The sequence below is a fragment of the Mchenga conophoros genome, linkage group LG5 (genome assembly GCF_057382185.1).
Source record: "Mchenga conophoros isolate Kocher_MC1m ecotype Shallow Benthic linkage group LG5, M_conophoros_male_GT1.1, whole genome shotgun sequence".
Lineage (NCBI taxonomy): Eukaryota > Metazoa > Chordata > Actinopteri > Cichliformes > Cichlidae > Mchenga > Mchenga conophoros.
This window is the reverse complement of record NC_140530.1, coordinates 31,475,816-31,498,104: the sequence shown is the minus strand read 5'-3', so window position 1 is coordinate 31,498,104 and position 22,289 is coordinate 31,475,816. Positions and strand designations below refer to the sequence as shown.

The 22,289-nt window shown below is 39.5% G+C and overlaps 1 protein-coding gene across 1 annotated transcript; it reads right to left on the bottom strand.

The window, feature by feature from the left end:
- Nucleotides 1-20,168: 20,168 nt before the first annotated feature.
- On the bottom strand, nucleotides 20,169-21,838 carry ora2 (olfactory receptor class A related 2). The gene is made up of 2 exons (XM_085275628.1): nucleotides 21,710-21,838; nucleotides 20,169-21,580 (listed from the first exon to the last, which is right to left on the bottom strand). The coding sequence occupies exon 2, from the start codon at nucleotides 21,576-21,578 to the stop codon at nucleotides 20,613-20,615; it is 966 nt and encodes a 321-aa protein (XP_085131754.1). The 5' UTR covers nucleotides 21,579-21,580; nucleotides 21,710-21,838; the 3' UTR covers nucleotides 20,169-20,612.
- Nucleotides 21,839-22,289: the final 451 nt, after the last annotated feature.

Here is a 22,289-nt window from a genome sequence, read left to right as displayed (position 1 = left end):
GCTACATTTTAGATGTTTATATTTTTTTTGCTAATCATCACTAATTAGTGGTGATGGCAGGGGGCTTTTCAGTACAAACAACCTAAATTTTAACCACTGTCAGAAAACTGAGGCTGTTGATATTTAGCATGCATGTGTTGCTTCTGCATAAACCTTAGATTAGCAGATCAGCATACTCACATTCACTAACACTAACCTAAAAAGTACAGCTGAGACTAATGCGAATATCAAAAACAAAGTGTTAAACGAAATAAGTAATTTTACAGAAAAGCACTAAATTTAAAACGTTGTTAAGTTTTCACAGTTAATTTTGAAGAGAACCTGAATTTTTAGGCCAGACTTTATGGCCATGCTTACTTGTGTCAAAACATTTTACTGAAAAGCATCAAAGGCTCACGAGTGCATCCTCTAGGCATAAATACTGTTTCAGTCTTGGCTTTTTTTTCCCAACTGTGGCTCAGGAGGTTGTCCACTAGTTGAACAGTCGGTAATTTGATAGCCGCGTCCTCCAGTCTACATGTCAAAAGGTTTTTGAGCAAGATACCAAACTCCTAAAACATGATGTGTGTCTGGTAGTGATTTTTTTGTATCTAGGGTACTGTGCAAAAGTCTTGAGCCTCACCTCGTTTCTTTATATTTTGCAATGAAAATGGGAAATGAGTGCAGTGGTTTTTGTTAAACATGTGAAAGCATAGATGGCAATACGGTGCATAAAGAAAAAACAGAGCTTGTATAATTCCAATGAGCTTTAAAGTCAGTGTTTCTTGTGTCCATTTTTCAACACACTCTGAGCTCTCTCAGGGAGCTTTCTTGTAATTTCTTTAAGTAGTCTTCTGAGATAGTTCTCCAGGCTTATTGACGGGCTTTCAAAGCTCTGTCTTGGCTGGCTTTTTGTTCTGTTGAAATGATCTCATACTGCTTCAGTAATGTTGAGGCCCAGGTTCTGGGAAGGCTAATCCACGACTGATGTGCAATTGTGTGTTTTTCTATCCGGGTATACATTAACTGCATCGGTGGTTTGTTTGGGATGATTGTCACATGCTTAAAACTGTTGCTGTTGCTTTCCAATTGGTATTATGTGGTAGATCAAAATCTGATTGTACTATGTTCATAATTCCATCAATTTTGACAAGATCCCCAGCACAAGAGGCTACACCTTATTTTTCAGTGGCTGTAGACAATCACCGTTGTACCACTCTCCTGACCTTCTCTGTACATAATGACAACAATTTGAACCAAATATTTCAAATCTGGATTCATCACTCCTGTTGTGACTGGTTTTCAGCCCAGTTCTTGTGCAATTTGCCATAACTCGTCCTTTTCCCCTGTTTTCCCTCCTTCTTGACAGCCACCCTTCCCCTTAGACCATTTCTGCTGAGGCTTTGGTGAGCATCAGCCTCATCATCAAACGAGCCAGATGCATCATGAATGGGAATGGCTCAATGAGTCATTGAGAAGACTGGACAAGCTAATACTACATATATTTAGTATGGCAAAGATAAGAAACAACCCAGAATTTTAAACTAATTTACTCATTGTCTGTGTTTAAGTAATTACCTTACATATTACCCCACTATATTATCTGATATAGTGATAAATTAATATCTGACTATTCATATATCCAAATAACATCACAGAAAGTACTTTTGTACCTTCATATTTTGTGAATTGATATGAACTGAACCATCCAATGTTAGGTGACGGCTGTGTGCGGACAGGGATAGGACCCAAGATGCAGACTCCAGAGACAAACTTAAAACAAAACAGCTTTAATGCTGAACGCAAACATAACATAACTGGGAAAATCTCAAAATAAACTAACACCGGTGGACTGGCAAAACACAGCAAAATAAACGGTAGATCACGACATGGACACAGAGAAACACAGGGCTTAAATACACAGAGGGAGCAATCAGGGAATGAGTAACAGGAGGGAAAAACAGCTGGGGCAAATCAGGCCTAACGAGACCAGGGGAAGCGAAACCAGACACATTAACATTAGACATGGACTTCCAAAGTAAAACAGGAAACCTAACACAGACTCACAGGCAAGCACTAAAACAAAGGGAACAGAGACGTGGGACCAGGGCAGACACAGACACTGACTGGACGTGGAAATACAGCAGACAGGGAAGACAGCAACAAAGGAACACAGACAGAAAACCAAAACACTAAAACTCTAACCAAACCCCACCCAGAGGACCTTAACTTAAGAAAAACCCGTAAAGCAAAGCTAGAATATAAAGAAATAACAAAATCAAATAACCAAAAACACAAAACACTGGGTCACCGACCCAGGAACCCTAACATCCAACACTGGTAAATTATGGAATTCAGGACTTACAGTGCTCCTTTTTTCACTATATTGATGGAGGAGGTACAGGCATTTCTGGAAATCTACTTGGACAGCAAACAACACAAGACCAGTAGCTCAGTTCCATATGTTTTATTTTTCATGCTGTGGTCCACTGTAGGCAAAAACTTCTGGATGAATGATACTAAAAGTATTAGTAAGCGTATTAAAAAGGCCTGGGGTTGGAGCAAGACAATGCACATGCAGCAGACAGGAGGATCACCAGAGAAGCACACTCTGCAAAAGACTAGTAGTAAGAAAAATGCTCCACTGAATATATATATATAAAAAAAAAACATTTTAATCGTCTAACCAATCTGGTTGTATAATTCCTCTTTCAATTTTAATGTTTTAAAATTTCATATATTTAATTTATAATTTCTTTCTTTCTTCATTAAGTTGTACAGCTTCCAAAGTCTTACATCTGCGAGAAAGGAAATTGTATTCTAATTCTTGCAATGAAACCATGACAATCTCCTCATCACTGCCACAATAACAAAAGGCAGTGATGAGTTAAAATAATTAATCTCTTGTCTATAACACGAAGGAGAAATATTCTGTGTATTCTGTGTGTCTTCGTATACAAAAATCTCTGATATCTGGGTGCTGAGGAATCTCAAATGAAAAATATTTCTATAATAAAAATAATGAAAATACATCAAAAACATCCCTGCAGGTTGTTTTTCATCTGCCTGCTGTCATATATGCTTTAAGTATTACAGCTCTCACATCTACCTTTTGGGCACCTTGCCATGAATGCACTTCACAGATAAAATATCTCTGATAAACACTGTGTCTGTCAGTGTTTTCTATTAATCACAATCCCCCCAGAATAATTGTTTAAGTTAATATAATGCCATTTTTGTCCGTGCCAAACCTATAGATAAGAAAAGCGAACAGACAAGTCTTTAAATGTCATTTTCAGCACCACAGATAGCTCTCCTCACTCATCTTCTTCCATGCAGCACTTTGAAATTGCTAGTCCAAAGCAATCACAAAAGTTTTGATGAGTATATATATCTGCTTTTGCAGAGCTCTGATGTGACACATTTGCCCACAGAAACAAGAAAACACACACCTGAGGCCAAATCCATATTTCCTTTTGGTGGAAAATAATTACCCCTCTGAAAGGCCTGTCCAGCCCTCATATCCCACTATCATCCTGCAGTTCCTTATCTGGTTTGACGTTTGAATTAGTTGGTGCAATGTGCACATTTTCAGAGGTGAGGCCAGCTTGTGTTTGCTGTCACACAGAGTCACTACAGGAGAGATGATGACCCATGCACCATGCTCCACTGAAAGCCCTAATAAGCGTACCCGGCACCCGCCACGAGGAAGATCTGCAATATCAACCATCCGATCAGCAGGTCAGATGGGATTTGTATTCTGAGCCTTGTCTGATGAATGAATCATTTCCTCTCATCTGTCTCTCAAAACACACTGTGTCGAAAGGCTGGATTGTGGAGCACATCAAATACAGACATGGATGTGAAGGGAGGGGAAAACACAGGCACAGGGCTGCCGTGAATATATGAGAAACGTCTTCAGGGAGAAACATGTGGAGGGAAAGAAAAATGGTTTTACATCGGATGTCTTCAGAGATATTTTCTTGGAGTTGTTGCAAGTCTACAGGCATTATTTCAAGTAAAATGGCAATTTAACTTCATAACTTCATTTCCTCTCCCTCTGTGTCCTTTTCTCTCTCTCTTTAAAGCTCATTTATCTTAATTAGTGTCTTAAAGCAATTATTCTTTGCAAGCTGAGTGATTGTATTTTTGCCTGTCACAGTAGCTTCCTGTTAGTGTTTGGCTGGATTTCAAGCAGGATTTGTCGTATTGCTCAGTGGGATATATTATTAGACAAGCCCCTCTCCGCTATATCCCAGATCTTCAGGATATAGAGATTGTTTAGACACTGTTTCTTTTCCTGAAGAGAAATCCACACAACTGTTTATTTCCATTGCATTTTATGAACATTTCACATAAATTCTACTTTCTTTAAAGAAATACCACAACATTTTTGAGAATATATAAATTTTTAAAAGAATTAGATGAGAGGAATGATCCAAGGCAAGCTTTGCATATATTCATGTCAGGATTTGCAGGTTAAGGACCCAAATTCAGGGGTCAAAACACAGGCAGAAATAAGAAAAAAAAAAAAACTTTTATTAAGTTTAATGCACAAGTCCAAAAATCCACCCGGGCAACAGAAACTCAAAAGGCATCAGAGGAACAAGGAACAATGAAGGCAAGAAACACAGATGCTCAGACAAAGTATAATAATACCTCTTGCAATCTCTTGATCACAAGAGTTAATCAAGGGATTGCAAACACGCGGGAGGAGGCATTCCTGAAAATAATCCAGACAATAACTTAGCAAATTATTTTTTTAAAAACAAGAGTGAGAGCACAAAATAAAGCAGGAATTAACTAAAACAGAGACGAGCAAAATTAACAAGGTACAAGGGGACTTGAATGATCCTCTGAAAGATTTCTAAAGTAAAAAGGCAAAACCTGAACTAACATAATTAAAATAAATGAACAGAAGACACCTAATAATATGAGTTTCCCAAAACTTCTTGAAATATAGCAAAACTTGCAGGTATAACAGTTGGTTCACTTATCTCAGCACAAAGGCTCGAAGTGATTTGAGATTTCTACCATGGCTATGTTCAGAATTCATAAAATCTTTACAGATTTGTAAGGACTAAACCAAACAACAACCACCAGGACTGAAAAATTAAACCCAGGCAAGTGTCGAAGACTGCAGTTTCAGGAATAGCCAAAGATGAGTCAGTTCTACTACTACTATAAAAAAGGTGGTATGTGAAGTTGATTTTCTTTTTTCTTTTCTTTTGTAAAACTCAGCTGCTTAAACTGCATTTTTAGAGGCAGAGCGGCTTTGTATTAGATTTGGGATGTCAAGTAGACCACTAACTTCCTGTTAGTGTCACCTCAGCTATCTGAATAACTGATCTGTATCTGCTGAGTATGTTTAAAGGTCTTAATGCAGTTTTCTAACAAAAGGCAGAAGGCGTTTGTGCACAAGTCTTGATGAGTGACATTTCAGTTCACATTTGCATGTTGGTTTGGCGCTAGATAACAAGTATCTCTGTCTATGTATTTTGCTAACTATGCTTGCTAGCATATAACTTCGCACACCACCCACTTGTCTAAATATGGTCACTACTCAAACAAAAAAAAACAGTCAATGAAGTCACAGTGCCGCTTAAAATCTATGGATTAAGATACAAGATGTAAATTAATGTAAATTGTGCTTTAAAGGTGCTTTTCAGCAAATTTTGGCAAACTTTAACCTTCTGAACTGAGCCAGAGTAGCCATTTTCAGTCGCTGCTCTAATCAAAGTGGCTTCTTGTCATAACTTCATATGTACCACAAAAACTATGATGGCTAAATTAGGTATAAAAGGTGAATGTGAAGTAACAGGAATGAAAATTAGCATTTCCAAATCCGAGGCCATTCTCAGCCAGTGAGGGATGACAAAATTAAGGACTTTAAATATCTCATTCTCATCTGTCTTGGTCTTATTCACAAGTCAGTGGCGAACTGAGTGTAAGATTGACAGATGGATTGTTGAAGCGTTAGCAGTAATGTAGACACTGTATGGGTCTGTTGTGCAGAGAGAGGAGTGAGTGTGAAAGCAGGGCTGTCAGCTTACCAGTGGATTTATGTTCCTACCCTCACCTATGGTCACAAGCTTTGGGTAACAACTGAAAGAATAAGATTATGGATACAAGCAGTAGAAATGAGGTTCCTCCAAAGGCTGCCTGAACTCTTCCTTAGAGATAGTTGAGACGGTCAGTCAGAGTAGAGCTGCTACTTCTTCATATCGAAAAGAGCAAATTGAGAGGGTTGCAGGATGTTCTACTAGAAAGAGCCCCCAGGGCAGACCCATGACACACTGGAGAAATTATAACTCTTGACTGGCTTGGATGAGCTGAAGGAGGCGGCAGGAGAGAGGGAGATCTGGGCCCTTTTGCCTAGACTGAGGCCCAGATTGGCTTCAGAAAATGGTTGGATGGAGGGATTTATTTTTAATTCAGATTTTTCATTTAGTTGCACAGCTTCCACAACTGTGACAAAAGAATTTCTCTTTGAGGATTATTAAAGTCATTCTAATTCTTATTCATACTTGAGCAGCAATTCGAATGCAGCAGTGAGGTTTGAAAAAACAGAGTTGGACACAGTTATGGTTTTGGTCTTTTCATGGGATTTATTAAAAAAATGGGGGGCAGCACTAGATTTATTCTTTAAAGCAAATTTGATATGCCTGGTTTGAAATAGCAGGTACATCGCAGTGACTCATCAGCGTATAAACACATGCTGCAGTTCTACAATTAACATAGGATTACATGCCTTAATCACAGGATTTCGAGCTTTGACTAGCCCTAAATGATGATCAACTTCTGATGCTGCTTTTCTCCCACAATAGCTTCTACGATTCGACTAATCCCTCGTTTTCTCTGCTAAGTTGTGCCAACATATTATCAAAGGTTAAGTCACATTGCAGACACATGAAGCCTGTAGAATTTAAATTGTAGTTGAGGTTGTGTGGGGGAGCTAACGGGTCAACTGGAAGGTAGCTTGGCTGAGTTAAGCCATGATGTTTGCCAGAGAAAGACAGAGGATGAGGTTAAACCAGCACCAGAAGCTCCTACATGTCTCTGTGACAAGCAGACATGCTTTGGGTCATACACGGTGGTAATTCCCAGAAAGGTCACACAAAATGACACCTACCAGCAATAAGCCTGGCCCTGCTTTCTCCTCAGAGCTGTAATCTGTCTGATTCGTCTCTCGAGCACTGCTTGTGTCATCGCTCACACTGCTTTCATCCTCACTAATGCCACCTCTGACAATAAGAGGGCAAGAAGGGCAAGCTCTGTCACATTCCTCAGACGTAATGTTTCTCCAGCTGTATCGTATCCGACTCGGAGGCAGAATCTCACGCTGTGTGTAACGCCGGGGAAATCGATGAGAATGGATTTCACAGCGAACGTGTGTAACTTTCTATTATTTTCTTTTATTACCTGAGGAGGAACAGTATGTCAAGGATTTATTATGGCGTTAGCATTACAATGCTAAAGCAATTTAGTCAAGTCCAGCAGTAAATTGGCTTGTCACATAAGATAGCGTCGCCAAAATGAACGAAAAATGCCAGGGAGCACATTAAATTATGAATGATGGGACTTATATTAACATTTAAATGAGATGGTCATGGTCCAGTGGGATCACAAGTTTTGCGTGTTTATGGTGTGGAATGATGTATTGCGAGGAAATCAGAAATGAATTTCAGTGTGGTATTACATGCCTATGGTTGTTCTTTACAGAGCAGCGGTTTCCTTCTAAATCGTATCGTGATGAAACTGATGTGATCACTAATCATCATGATAGGCCCATTAACAACTGCTGTAGTGCAGTATATAAACAAGAGGAAAGCAGCAGCAGATAGACTTCTGTTTTTCATCTCTGAGTTCTCCATATATCCGCTGCTTGTATGAGAAATGCTGTCATTGTGTGTGTGTGTGTGTGTGTGTGTGTGTGTGTGTGTGTGTGTGTGTGAGAGAGAGAGAGAGAGAGAGAGAGAGAGAGAGAGTATTTTGCTAAAATCAGAGCTCCCAATTTTTTCTTCTGCAGCTCCACCAGGCTATAAGCAATCACAGCAAAACATGTCCAGAGGGGACAGGGAAGGAAAATGAAAGCAGCACATACAGGCAATGACCTTTGCAGACTCCTAGCATGATAAATGTCAAAGGTTTTCTGTTTTTAATTTGTCAGAGTTTCCAAAGGAGCCTGACCTATGCCTACTTTCAGCCACGTTGTTCCCATCACAGCAGGCGCTGAAGCGGCACCTCAAAACCTATTACTGCCCGCCTTTGCTGAGGCTGGCACTGTCAAAGCTGCAAATTAGCCCATTTGCAACCTTTCATAATGCACTGTAGCAAGGAACAGCATGTTTTTCTCAGGGAGGGCTAATGCTGAACAATGTAATGTACTGCAAATGTGACATATTGCAGACAGACCACAGAATATACATTTAGATTTGTCAGGTGTCACTTTTGTGCTGTTCTGCAATCCATTATGCTTTCTTAGCAGGTTTTGACCTTTTTACGTTTCACTGTTGATACAGAAAAACAGCTTTGGTGTTCATAAATGTACACACATCTATAAATACCATCATCAATAAGAATTTAAAGCTGATATCTGACAACTCTTTCACAGCATCCTTAAATCAATAAGAATACGCTATTGTTTATATCCAGTCAAAACAAGTTTCTGCCGGAATGTTTTTGCCTTGATCTCACTTCTGGGAAACAAAAAAATACTAAAATTATTTCTGTTATTTTCCTGCTGCTTGTCTTCTTTTCAAAGTGTGATTCCATTATTTTGAAAGAGTAATTGTGCAGCAACAAAGCAACAAGAGATTCAGAGGTCAAAACTAAGGACACACTGGCAGATAAACTCAGGAGGATATAACTTTTGTACAACAGACCGGGCAGAAATCCAGGAGACTCATATGTTTGAATCAATAGCTGTCGTCTCCGTGCTGTACTCCACTAATATATTTTTGTGAAAATGGGAACCTGGTGAAATTTTTTTTTTTTCCTTGATGATGTGACTTGTGCATTGTCTGGCCATATTGCTGGAACAATAACATAATTATACAGAGCCCCTACGGCTCGCGATGGGAAATGTTTTCCTAACTACTTCTGCACAATATGGTTTGCATTTCCCCTACCCATATGCACAGTTGGCAGGTTGTTACAGTCCAGTTTTAATACACCGCGAGTTTGCGGAAATGCTTTTGAAATACTACAGAAAATAGAGATGATCCAGTGATGCAATTATTGCATGAGCTGCCCAGCCCAGCCGCTGTGGTTGAAGCTGTAAACGTGGTTACTGCTCAGATAACCGCTGCCTCTGTGCCCGTTTCAAACAACCTCAACATCAGCTGGTGAGAGAGCTGGGTAAACTAGCCCCTAGAGTTATATTCCAAACTGCAGTGGTACAGATTGGAGCTTTTAGTAGTCACAGCTGATGGTGCACCAAACTCGCACCATGGTTTTGTCCATTATTGCATTTCGGTTTGTTGAAGCCACATGGCAGCTTTATAGAATTTAGATATATTTTATGAGTAGCAAACCAGATCAACAATTAATGATAGGGTGAAAACCGACCTTGTTTAATTTTTCACAGATATAACAATAGTCTGGAAAATAAGATAAGATAAGATAAAACTTTATTAATCCCTCGGGTGGGTTCCTCTGGGAAATTCGGTTTCCAAAAAAGCACAGCACCGACAGAAGTTACAGAGTTACAGAACATTATATATATATATATATATATATATATATATATATATATATATATATATATATATATATATATATATATATATACACACATATATGAATACAAAGACATATATAGATAAAATATACAAAGGGGATACATAGAATAAATAGGAATAAAAATAAAAATGCAAGTGAATTGCACATTTCAAGTATGGAAGTCTATTGCACCGTTGACTTTGGAATATAATAAGTGGTCACTGCAAAACATTTCATAACATTTCCTTACTGAAAAAATGTTTAGCAGGTTTTACGTCATGGATTCAAGCTCAAAACAAAGAAGTTTTGAGCTTGATGGAGGCACAAAAAAGGCCTTAATATTCCTCTGCTCATAATTACATTTGAGCCATTAAATCCATTCATCCTAGGGTCATGCCCCTAGCATGGGTGAAATACTTAATCTCTAAGAGATTGAACTACTATGAATGCACAGTATGTTAACGATGAAATGCTTCAAAGTACTGATATTTGTTAATAGACTACAATTTAGTTTAACAGAAGAAAAAAAAGATATACAAGTAAATTGTTATTCAAAGATTAATTGCTAAGATCTGTATTTTATATATGATTGTATTTATTTTTGGAAGAACAGAGCTCTACAGCTAAGAGACGTGATGACTGATTTTTGAAGTGGAAGCAGAGCCAAGGAGTCGTTGCCCTCAAAGCTTTCTTTGTTCCTGTCTTGCAGTGCGTGATCAATGAATGGCTAGTGATCGTTAAAAGACCTACTGGTCGATTCCGCATTAGACTCCATCTTCCTTATTAATGGACTTTTCTGTTTCTGCCTCCGCCTACCCTATTTCTAAAAAGCAGGATTGTATTTTCACATGAAAGCGTTGGTGAGTGGTGATCTCGCTTTATGTGAATGCCGCTCAGATGTCGGCTTTAGCTGCCAGATGGAGTTTCAAAGGTGTTGGAAAACAACAACACGAAGCCACGTTGCATTTCTGATCATGTATAATGAAGGCCTGATCAGTGCAGCTTAGCAGTTGGGGTCAGAGTGTAAAAACATCTATGGAGTTTTAGCCCAGCATCACCAAATGATAAAAAAGATGAAACCATGAAAACTCACCTTCTGTCTAAAGTAGCAGATCTCGTCAGCATGCAACAAGGCTGCAGTATGCTGACCTTCATCGTGCAACCTGAACTCCTCTCCCCTTCTGAGGCTTGATGTGCTGCTGGCTTGGACATTTTCCAAGGTCAGGTGGAGGGCCTTGGTCCTGTAGGGAGGTGATGAGGTGATGTTTCCAATGCCCTCTACTGTTAATGAGTGCATCTAGAGGGAACGCAGGAGGGTATAGCTAAGGTGGAGAAGTTCAAGTAAAAGAGCAGTGACTATTTGTGTGCATGTTGAGAGGTTGATGGTAGAAGGGACGTAGAGCATATGAGTACATAGAGGGAACCATAACTTTAAATGATAGAGATAAAAATCAATAATTTATAGTTTTATTATTTTTACGTTATTGCCAAGGTAATATTTTTAAAATCCTCTAAAAAATTTAGCATCATGGAAAATTGAGTTTTTCAAACATATATTGCCTTGGTGAAGATTAAGACTTGTTGCTTATGGCCATCCATCACAAACTGTGCTAATCTACAGTGACATCTTATTTTCTTTAAAGGGTGTTTTGCATGTTGTTTATAGGGGGTGTGAAGTGCCATGTGTGGCATGGGAGGAGCAGTTTGTTGTCACTAGTGTATCTTTTTGCTGGTTTATTGTTTCTGGTTGATGTCTTTACTTATATAAAAAATTTAATATATATATTTTGTTGGAAAAAAAGCAAACATATTCATAACAGATTATGTTTATTAGGAACAGCGCTGCTTTCCAGAATGGAGAAACCACTCCTGACTAGCACTGCCCATCAAATATGTTCCAGGACACAAATTTAGAAATTAACATCAGAATAGTTTTCAAATACAAGGACGAACACAGCTGTGCAGTTGGGGAAAAAAAGCTGGCAGTTCTTTAAAAGCTAATCTGGCACTGCTGCTGTGCCATTGATCGTCTGGCTTACTGTGGCGCTCCTCCAGACAAATGAGTCAATACATTATTCAGTGCATTGAGACTCCTACAAAACCTGTGACACTGGAAAAAACTAGTGTCCTCAGCTGCCTATTTTCCTCGAGTATCGTTACAATCATGAATGGAGCCACTGATTTGCACTTCAAATTGCCTCTTTTCTGTGTGTGTTTGTGTGTTTTAAATGATGCGGGCTTCAGTGGTAAGTAATCTTATGTTATGCTGCATAAATACAGTCCAATAAATGATTCAACACTGCTGGTTAGGAGGCAGGTATTATATGGTGACAGCACATACAAAGACATAAATATAATAATCATCATGAGACACATTGTTTTTGCTTTTGTAGTGAAATTGCTCAAACAGCTCTTACACCCTCCAGTCTCCTTATTATATGTAAGCGCCTTGTATTTTTATTGTTTTGGGGTTTTTTGGTCTTCTTTGCCTGGACAATTTTGTTACTCAACTGTTTCTGAAGTGTGATGTGAAAGTGCTGGAAGAATTGTTTCCGTGCAAGCATTTCACCATTTGTTTTGTTGAGATACACCAATTAGGATAATATAAAGCGAGTCGTGACTAGAGCTGTGCTGATGTGATGCCTGTCAAAATATGTGGATTTTTTTTTTCAGGTTCCTTAGACCTGTTCTGTAAATGTATCGCTGCTTCATGCTACCGATCATCACTATGACCACGTACCTTTTATGCAGAACCAAGGACACTTAAAGCGAGGCTGGAGTACCAAATATTTAATGTGGGCAAAGCGTGCACAGTTGGTATAAACAACAGCAGTTCTGCATGTTTATGTAAAGCTGGATCACAAACAGGTCACATGATGAGCTTGCTTTTATTAAGATTTGTTTATCCAGGTAACAGCAATTGTCAAAATAGCTGTCTGGTTTCTGGGTTGAGATGCAAAATGTAATGAATCTGCCATCCAGTGTGTTGTGTATTCTCCTACGTACTGCTGGGAAATATAGCAATATAACAGCTTCATGCAACCATGATGACGGGCGATCGTGGCTCAAGAGTTGGGCGTTCGCCTTGTAATCGGAAGGTTGCCGGTTCGAGCCCCGGCTTGGACAGTCTTGGTCGTTGTGTCCTTGGGCAAGACACTTCACCCGTTGCCTACTGGTGGTGGTCAGAGGGCCCGGTGGCGCCAGTGTCCGGCAGCCTCGCCTCTGTCAGTGCGCCCCAGGGTGGCTGTGGCTACAATGTAGCTTGCCACCACCAGTGTGTGAATGTGTGTGTGAATGGGTGGATGACTGGATATGTAAAGCGCTTTGGGGTCCTTAGGGACTAGTAAAGTAAATACAGGCCATTTACCATGATGCTCTACACTGGCATTGTTCAAGCTGCCCCTTTATTTCAAATATTTTTAAAAAATCAACAGGTGGCGCCCTCTCCTTCCCCTGGAGGTACACTGTTTGATGTCCTTATAGCACCAAACAGCAGCTCAAAATTCAGAACTCACGGCAAATGTTCTGAACACAAAACACAAAATTAAGCTGGCTGGACTTTTTGGGGGATTTAGGGTCTCAACGGGGCAACCACAACAGAACCAGCAAGTGTGCCTTTAATTTGTGAGGTTGTTCACATCAGCAGACCATGGAAAGCAGACTTATTCTAGTCTCTGGGCTACAGTGTGCTCCTGCGATACTGTGATACTCTCAACTCATATAAACTCTGATATGACTGTGTGAGTGTTCCACTCGTGTCTTTTGTAATTACTCTGACAGCAGCTGCATGATACACAGAGGATTCATCAGATCTATTATTCAGCTTTAAGTGGGTGGAGTGACACCACTTATTCTGAAAAAGCTCAAGGAAGCTCAATTTTTCATAATATGTTGCAGGAATACTCCTTATTATCACATACCAGTAACTCCCCACTCTGGGCAATTTGTCATCCCATATACTGTATGTATGTATGTATATCAAAGGACCATGAGATGCATTCGAGTACTATGTAAAAACATATAAAGTGTACAGAAATATGACTGCCTGAGATTTTGTACTGTTACATTCAGTACGGTGCCAAAGACGCATGATGTTCTTGTCATTTTCCTCAAATGTGATTTTCCTCTTCCACTACGTGTGCAAAGGGGGCTAGTGGAGAGATGAGATACGTGTGGCTGTTATGTCAGCACATGCCCCACATTGTGCAACTTTACAAGGTCTGTTGCTCTAAGGCACCGATAGCAATCTAAGGTTGTTTAAAAGAGCAGTCGTAAATGTCTCGTACAGCTTTGAATTTAGAGTCGAGTTACAACATCCTCCTTCTTTTAGGGCCTTTGTGAAATCTACTCAGATGAACAAACATATTGAAAGATGGATTGAGGCTTACTGCATAAAACTAGCGACGTGAAATAAACAACAATATTCAACCAGAATGAGTCATAGAATTCAGACTGCGGAAATGAGTGACTCTAAGGTGGCCCTCTGCAGGAACCTCACAGCAACAGTAGCAACTACAGAACAGCGCTACAATTTGAGTAATAGCTCAACAAAACCCCCTGAAGGGAGAATTAAGGAGGTGGGCATGATGTGCACAAGCTAAGTACCTCAACATACTGTTACTGCTGAGATGTCGTTCTCTGCAGGCTTGCTCCATCTTGTCTGCATTCCACAGCAAACTCAGGGTAGTGGCTTGTGGAAAATTCCACCTTTCTGGCATTTAGTGGGAAAGATGGGAAAGATAAGGGCAAAATCCTAACGTCTACTACAGTGTAACATTTGAAAGGAACACTTTACCATCTAAGGAAAGCATCCCTTTTGTCACTGCTAACCCAGCTGTTCAGTACTACCGGCTAATTAGCTTGTAAAAGCACAAAGAGTTGAAATAAAGGCGAAAGTTAGTCTCTTGTCTAGCGGTAAGAAAATTCACATGTCAGCACCCCGAATTAACACATTATTTCTCATTTGTATAATATAAATCAAAACTGAAGTGTATGCTGTATTCATCCAAGAAATACAGCATATAATCCCTTTAAAACCACAACCTGTGGTTTTCACACTTTGGATTGGATTGGCACAGATTAAATAAGCAAGATATAACACGTTCACGGGTGACAGAATATTTACCCACCGTTAATTACCACAGAGATATAGTTTTAAAGTCTAATTTAACTCTGGGAAAGAAAGCAAATAAGAAGCATGTTTTCTTCCAAAATATTAGTAACTTGATTCATATTGTACATCCATCAATTCAAATTTTAAAAAGAGACACACAGTACTCAACTGCATCTTCATTGCATGGGCACTAGTGATAATGGTAGTGACAGCATTAGCTGTCTTCAGCGTGGAAAAATGGAATAATGATCGATATTGGATCTGTTTTTGTGTGTTTTAAAAATACTATGGCAGATTGTAAAGCTCTAAAAGGTTTATGGTTACATCAAAGTTATCCATAACACCATATGGACTGGACAGGCAACCAGCTTTGACAGGGGACATTTGGCTTTCATTTATCTTATTAAAATACATTTCAAAAATGAGTAGAGAGTTCATTAATGTTGTCACTTACATGCACAGCTAAGGTCACACACAGAATCTGGGTCTCAGTCTTTTTTTTAAGCTGGTAAAATGAACAGAGTTTAAAACTAGTGCCTGACTTGGCAGGTCTGACACCTTCTCAGTTAAAAGCTTTGGTTGTACAGGCAGTGTATTTGAAGTCATTCTTATGTTGTTGGATGAAGGTAAGCAATGAGATTGGTGGAGCTACTTTGTACATACAGTGGTTTAAAAAATGCGTACACTCTGGATTCTATTCTGCTGCTGCTTAGATCTATTGCAATGTCATAAAAGGCAAGAAAGCCTGTTCCTGAAATGTTCATACATGCAAGCCATGACATGACCACCTCTATGTTTATGATTGCGAGTTGTTATCTTGCTACACAATGAATTTGAGGCCATTATATATGCCACACGTAAATACATAAGTCTAATTATGCAAAGTGCCTCAGGTTTTTCACAGTACTAAACAATTCAAAGTCAACATTTAAGCCAATTAATTTTTATATGCCTTATTAGACTATATTTAAGATGTTTTGGTTAGTTAGTGGTGTATGTATCTGATGTCAGTTTTTCAAGTTGCGTAAGATCCTGCATGTCACAGGGTTTTCCTTTATTTTTTGTTTATTTACGTGTTTGTTTTTTAATTAAGTAGACTTGTCTATGTTACATTAGCTTCAATATTCAGGCATTTTAATCAAAATAACAAAATAGTGTATTTAGCAAGTAGTTTGCAGATACAGATATACTATTTTCCTGGAGTTTAATTCAACTTTCAAGCCCCCAGTTTTGAACCCCTACTGTGTTAGCTGCCTTTTAACCGCAGTCATTTAAAGAGATTAAAATCTGGGCGCTGGGCTTATGCTTTCACACAGCATTCAGCATGAATCAGTGTGCTTCAGGGACACGGGATTGGCTCATCAAAGGATAAATCTTTGCAAACTGACATGCCAATGAAGCCTGTTCCTGCCTGATATACATTTATTTCTCTCTCTTACTTTAAAAAGATATCTTGATCTCCGTGAGACTACCTGTATGAAGATAAAACAAAAACTAATTCACCCATGAGTAATAAATTATGAGCCACATACGTATTGAGAGAATTCTTACATAGCCTACGCTGGAACTTCAGTTCGTGTCAGAACAGGTTTCAGCTTTCATTTCAGCCAATCCAGCGGCTCTATCTTTCTGGAAAAAGATCATTAATATTCTGTTATTGTTCAGAAGCTGAAATAAAAACACTCTATTACACTATATTTCTCCTTTTCCTTACGGTAAGAGACACCGTTAGATAAGGAGCAAGGCATCCTAAATGTTTATTTCATGTATCAGTACAGTGGTGCATTTTTTACCTGAGCATGGTGGAGTTGCAGCAGGCTACTGCCCCCAGGCTAGTGAACCAAACCCCACCCAATCTTCCACACTGGACTGAACCTGAAGCTTTTCTCTGTGGAGGTTGCACGTTCCCCATGTGCCTGTTTCCTGACACGCTCAAAGGGCATACACATATGGGTAACTGGTGACTCTGAACTGGCCTTAGGCATTGAAGTGGGGTGTTTGAAATGCATATAATAAAGTGCTGTATGAATGTCTCTGTGAATGGTGAGCGGTTAGTATGGGCTCTACATAAATACCCTTCAAATTCTATTTACCGTGTCATAGATTATACTTTAAGTACTGTGGTATTCTAGTAGTTTCATTTATTATGCCAATTTGGTCAGTCATACAGATTCAGCTCTTGTCTTCACATTGTTTATTTTGAGCAGACTACTGAATACTAAATTAAAAGAGACTTGGTGTACTATTTCTTTTAACTCTACTCAGACTTGCATGAATATTATTAATGCCAGCAGAGAGAGAGTATTGATTAGCACAGTCCAGAAACAGAATAACAGTCCACCCGATACTGTCCAAACCAACAAGCCTTTATTTCTGTTTTGCTTTATTTTATTTTTACACTGCTCTTTTGTGCTGCTCAAACACAAAAGTATAGCATTTTAATTAGTGAGCTTTAAAGGTGCTATTTGCTGTCTTTGGTTAGAATGAGCCAGCTCGGTGTTTCTCCATATATTCTGCTCGTGCCTGGAGCTGTATAGTTAGTGCCGAAACACCAGAATGACATCAATCTGCTTATCCAACCCTCAAAAAATAAATAAAAAATAAGCCTAATTTCCATTTGCAAACTATTCCCTCACTAACATGTTTCTGCTACAGTGTAAATAAAATCAGAACTGCCAGAACTTTAAACTTTGAAACTCCACAATCTCCATGTTTGTGTTTATATTAACCGTGTATTTCATATTTCAGTCTCTGCAACAAAAAGGGGAGTTAAAGAGTATAAAATGAAAACGTTTTGCTGAGACTGAACAGGGCTAACTTTTACCTCAGCTGTCTAAATGTTCTTCTTTTGACTTCCTTGCTTAGGTGCAATGCAGCATTCCAGACAAGTCGAAACATGACGGTGTGTGCGCTCTGTCTCAAAGAATCAGTTAAACTGGGTGGATGCAAAGAAATGGGTCACACACATCTAGCTCTGTAACTTAAGATTGTAAAAAAAATTTTATAAAGATTGTGTTAAACTCGGGTCACCTCCTGTCAGCTATTCTGAGGTAAGGTATAATTCAGCGATTCGAACCCAGATGAACCCCAGGTGAACACTGCACTGAATTAAAGCTACTTCCGAGATGGCTTTTTTGTTTTTTTTTAAACCATCACCCCTGCATTTTTAAAAAATACCAAATGAGTTTAGATAAAAGTACAGTTTTCTGTGGCATTCTCCATCAGTAGCTTCACTCAGATTCTCTAAACAAGACAGCTGAAAAAATGTGCTTTTGAAGGAAAGGCAAAGACAGCATCAGCAAGCTTGAAAAGAGCTTGTTACGTCTGTCATTTCTTCAAAATTTAGGTTTTTTAAGCATAACTTTTTAAGGATTATTTTATTACTGATACTTTTTCATTAGAGTAATAAGCCCCAGTTGCTATATTCGGATAAAGATTTTCATGGGATTACCAACTAAGATGTATTTTAATCCACAAAATAACATGTAAGGTTACAGGATTTAATAAAGAGGTTGGCAGGTTGATGGTGCTCTCAAATGAACTTCATTTATGATCATCATTATCAAACTATTGATATTAGGAGGTTCTTATACATTTGTGCTTTTTGCCACTTTTTGCACATAGTGGTTTCTATGATTAACATTTGGATGTTTGTGTAATTCATAAACGTTTCTGTGGGGGAGGGGACAGTTCTGGTTTAACATTTAGTTCCCGGGTAAAAGAAAAGGAAAAAAAAAAGAAGAAGAAGCTGTTTTTGGGGTGTGGACTTGCTTCAAGACAGAAAAGGGGGAGGTTTAACCCTCTTGCTGCTTTTCCATTGGTGGACACAGGGACAAATATGCCTGTACCTGGTGCAGGTAAACAGACTGAAATCAGGCACAGCAGAAGAGGATCACCTGGCGTGACTTAATGCAACACTTTGGTTTCATTTAAATCCACCACCGTGGAAAACTTGACAGCTTTTTCGTTTGTGGCTTTGCACAGGTTTGTGTCGTATACCTTGCCTAACTACACACAAGGAAAGAGAAGGGTTAGCATTCGTAGATTTTTTTAATTCTTTTTTTTTGGGGGGGGGTAAATATCAATTAGTTGTGCCTTGTTGTGTTTTCTAGGTGGCAAGTGCATTGCCTTGTCATACAGGTGAAATGAGACTTCAGACTGAAAAGTGTGCATAGACAGGCAGGTTTTTTTGTAAAGTGAATAATTAAGTGTTAGGAGTAAATGCTTCAGCTGAAGGCTGTGAGATGCTGTAATAGATGGTTACAATTGTGTGGGTTTGGACTGTACGTGTTAATCAGCACCCTGCATTCATCAAGCTGAAAAGACTGCAAAAGGATGGAAAACATCGAAAACAGGTCCTTACTTGTGCAGGGAGAGGCCTCGCCTGGCACGCCCTTCACACAACCTGTACAGAAGGAAACTTGAGCATACACTCCAATGGAACCTGTCTTTCATGTATTTGTTCTCTTTAATTAATCAACCTCTTCTTCCCTGACAGAAACAGAAAGAATGACATCACTGAAATCGGTGTCAACGCCCCCAGTGATTCACCACCTGAAGGGAGGCTTCAGCGTGCTCACTTCACTTGTGAAACCATCCATGTATTCTATCCTTCATTCCACCGGAGTCTGTGTAAAGTGCTAATCAGATTTCAGTGGTTTGAAGAGTAAGACACATGGAATTTTTCATCCTCAGAGAAGCTTAAGTCATATAATCACATTGTCAAGGGTTTTAATGGTTGCAACTTTTACAATAAATTTTAACAGGGCTTTGTTTTTTTGTTTTTTAGATAAAAGATATGGCCTTTAATGCCCTTTGAAGGCAATGTGATGGTGAAAGCAACAGTTCTGCACAAGCACTGAAAGAGGACTTGTCCTCCTCATTCATACCTGCAATGCGACAGTAGTTGAATACCGCTGCACTGATTGCACTTTAGAGTTATTGCAGGATCACAGAGTGCTGGCAGCCCCACTTTATGTCTTTTTGACTGTCACTCACAGAGGTTGCTGTGTCCTCACCCTGTCTCTCTCTCTCTCTTTACACTTACTTCTCCGAGACATAGCAATTACATAATGACTCCTAAACTCCCACATTGCCACTTTCACAGCAAGCTCATCTGAGCTTTTGCCAAGATGTATTTTTGTGTCCTTAAAGTCTTATAACTGTACCCAAGAAGCCTAGACATACAATATAACATGTGCACGGAACGGAGTAACTAATTGTTGATTAATAAACATCGCTTTTTCCCTCCAAAGAATATAGTCTTTTCCATAAGGTTTTAAACAATTCTCTGTGGGACAATTAGCCTGGCTCATTAGCACAGGACACTTCCCAGATTACATTCAAAGCCTTAATTATAGCTAAATAGGCAGCTACATTGAGCCCATGTCAACCAACTATAATTCTTCCTCCCAATTAATATAGAGGGAATATAAACTAACAAAAGAACATAGTGCCAGATCAGCAGAGATCTGTACAGACTTGTACTCAGTAACAGGGTTGTTCTGATTGATAGTGACATAATAAATAAGGAACTATTAGGTATTTGAATTAAAACACATCTGAAAGGTCTTTTTAACAAAGAAAAGGGCATCATGTTGTGAATTAAGAACTACCAAAGCCATTACATGGGGAAAAAAGACAGTGCAATTCCAAAATTTTAAGCAAAATCAGGAAACTGTGGAAAATAGTGTGCTCAGTATATTTCAAAGACAGAATAACCGATGCATGACCCAGAGTTTCAAAAATTCTGTCTGAGGTTAATCTCAGCCCAGTGATCAACTGATCCCAGCAGGCCTCACATGCTAGAAAGATTTTTGATTTTCTCCACAGCAGACTTCTCATGTGCTACACACCCCAGCCTGCTGTTCACCTTCCTGTTTGATGCAATTATAACCAGAGGGCTTAGTGCTGCATATAGCGAGCCAAAGAATAAACGCAGGTCAGAGATCAGTGAGGAACTCATGGTTTTCTTCACAGTGAGGGTGTACACCCAAAGCCCATTATCTGCCCCATAGAAGACAACATACAAGGTCACAAGTGCCACCACAGCTTTGGCAGCTCGTTGTTCAGCTCCACTATTTCCAGCACCACCGCCACCACTACTGCGGAGTCCCTTCACCTGCTGGCTGTGCTTGTAAAGGAATACCAGGATAATCAGACTTGCGAGTGTCATGAGGGCCATGGGCACAACATCCCTGCCAACCTGGATTGCCCCGTTGGCATCTCTGGACAGCTTTGAAGGAAAGTTCAAATAGCAGAATTGTACATTAATGCCATTGTCTATCGGGCTAGTTTCATTCTTGGTACTGAAAGAAAACAGTATGGCTGCTGTCGTCATGCAGGCATTGAGAACCCAAAGGAAGAGGAACACAAAGGCCAAATAGTGACCTAACAAGGCACGAACAGAAGCCCAGCTTGATCCTGGAGGGGCAATGCTCAAGCACTGATAGGTACTCAGCAGGAAAGTGAGCCAGATTGAGAGGCCACGTGTTGCTCTATAGATAAAGATCACTGATTTACAGCCTGTGTCTCCAAAGATGTCGGCCAGACGGAAGGAGGCCAGGGTCTCCGTCAAAGCACGTACAACCACCACCAACAGGTTGACACAGGCCAGGTGCAGGAGAATAGCATCAGCTGCTAAAAGTCGCTTCTCCTGGTACAGCAAGAGGAGGAATGCCACAATTACAGTGGCATTACCTGGAATTCCCACAACGGTCAGGAAGAGAAAGAGCATCCCACGGACAAACACTTCTGATGCCATTCCTACAGGAAGTTGAAAATCAATAAAATCACATTATCAATATGTTATTTGTCATGCACTTCTAAATGTCAAATGGTGCCTAGCATTTAAATGGTTTCAGGAAAAAATCGTTTCGAAGGTTAAACTCCTACCTGAGAACGGTCGAAGCTAAAGAGGTCTAAAGTGGACCTTGTGCCTGTCACGCTGTGATCCTTCTCTCCTGATGTAGTCAGGGTGTTTGTGTTCTTATACTGGCAGACAGGTAAGATCTGTTTTGCATGGTCCATTGACTTCTCTTCCCTCAGCCTCCAATTACTTGAGATCAATTCAGATGACTGCTTCTGTACCTGTATTGGGTTTCAGACAGGCTAAGACAGTGGAAGCTGTGTGTGTCCTCGTACAAAGAGCTTACCAGTGGATGAGAGATATGACATTAATGAAAGCACAATATCTATCAGTCCCATGTTTATTGTCAAAAAAAAGAGATTACAATCATTCCTCCATGTCACTGTTTCACTGAGTAGAGAGAATTAAATCAATTTTCTAATTACTGAACCTATATGCAGATCTCTGTGTAAAACCCTCCACAATACTTTTGCATTTTTCATATCTTCAATCTTTTTTTAAAGCCACTGCAAATCAGAAACCCTCCCTGTGTTGGTTAGACGCATATCAACACCACAGTGTCCTCCAGTGGAGGAAGAGGAAACAAAGGACATTCGACTCACTCTT

Excerpts from the sequence above, each read along its gene's own strand:
- ora2 (XM_085275628.1), bottom strand. The coding sequence starts at position 21,578 with ATGGCATCAGAAGTGTTTGTCCGTGGGATGCTCTTTCTCTTCCTGACC.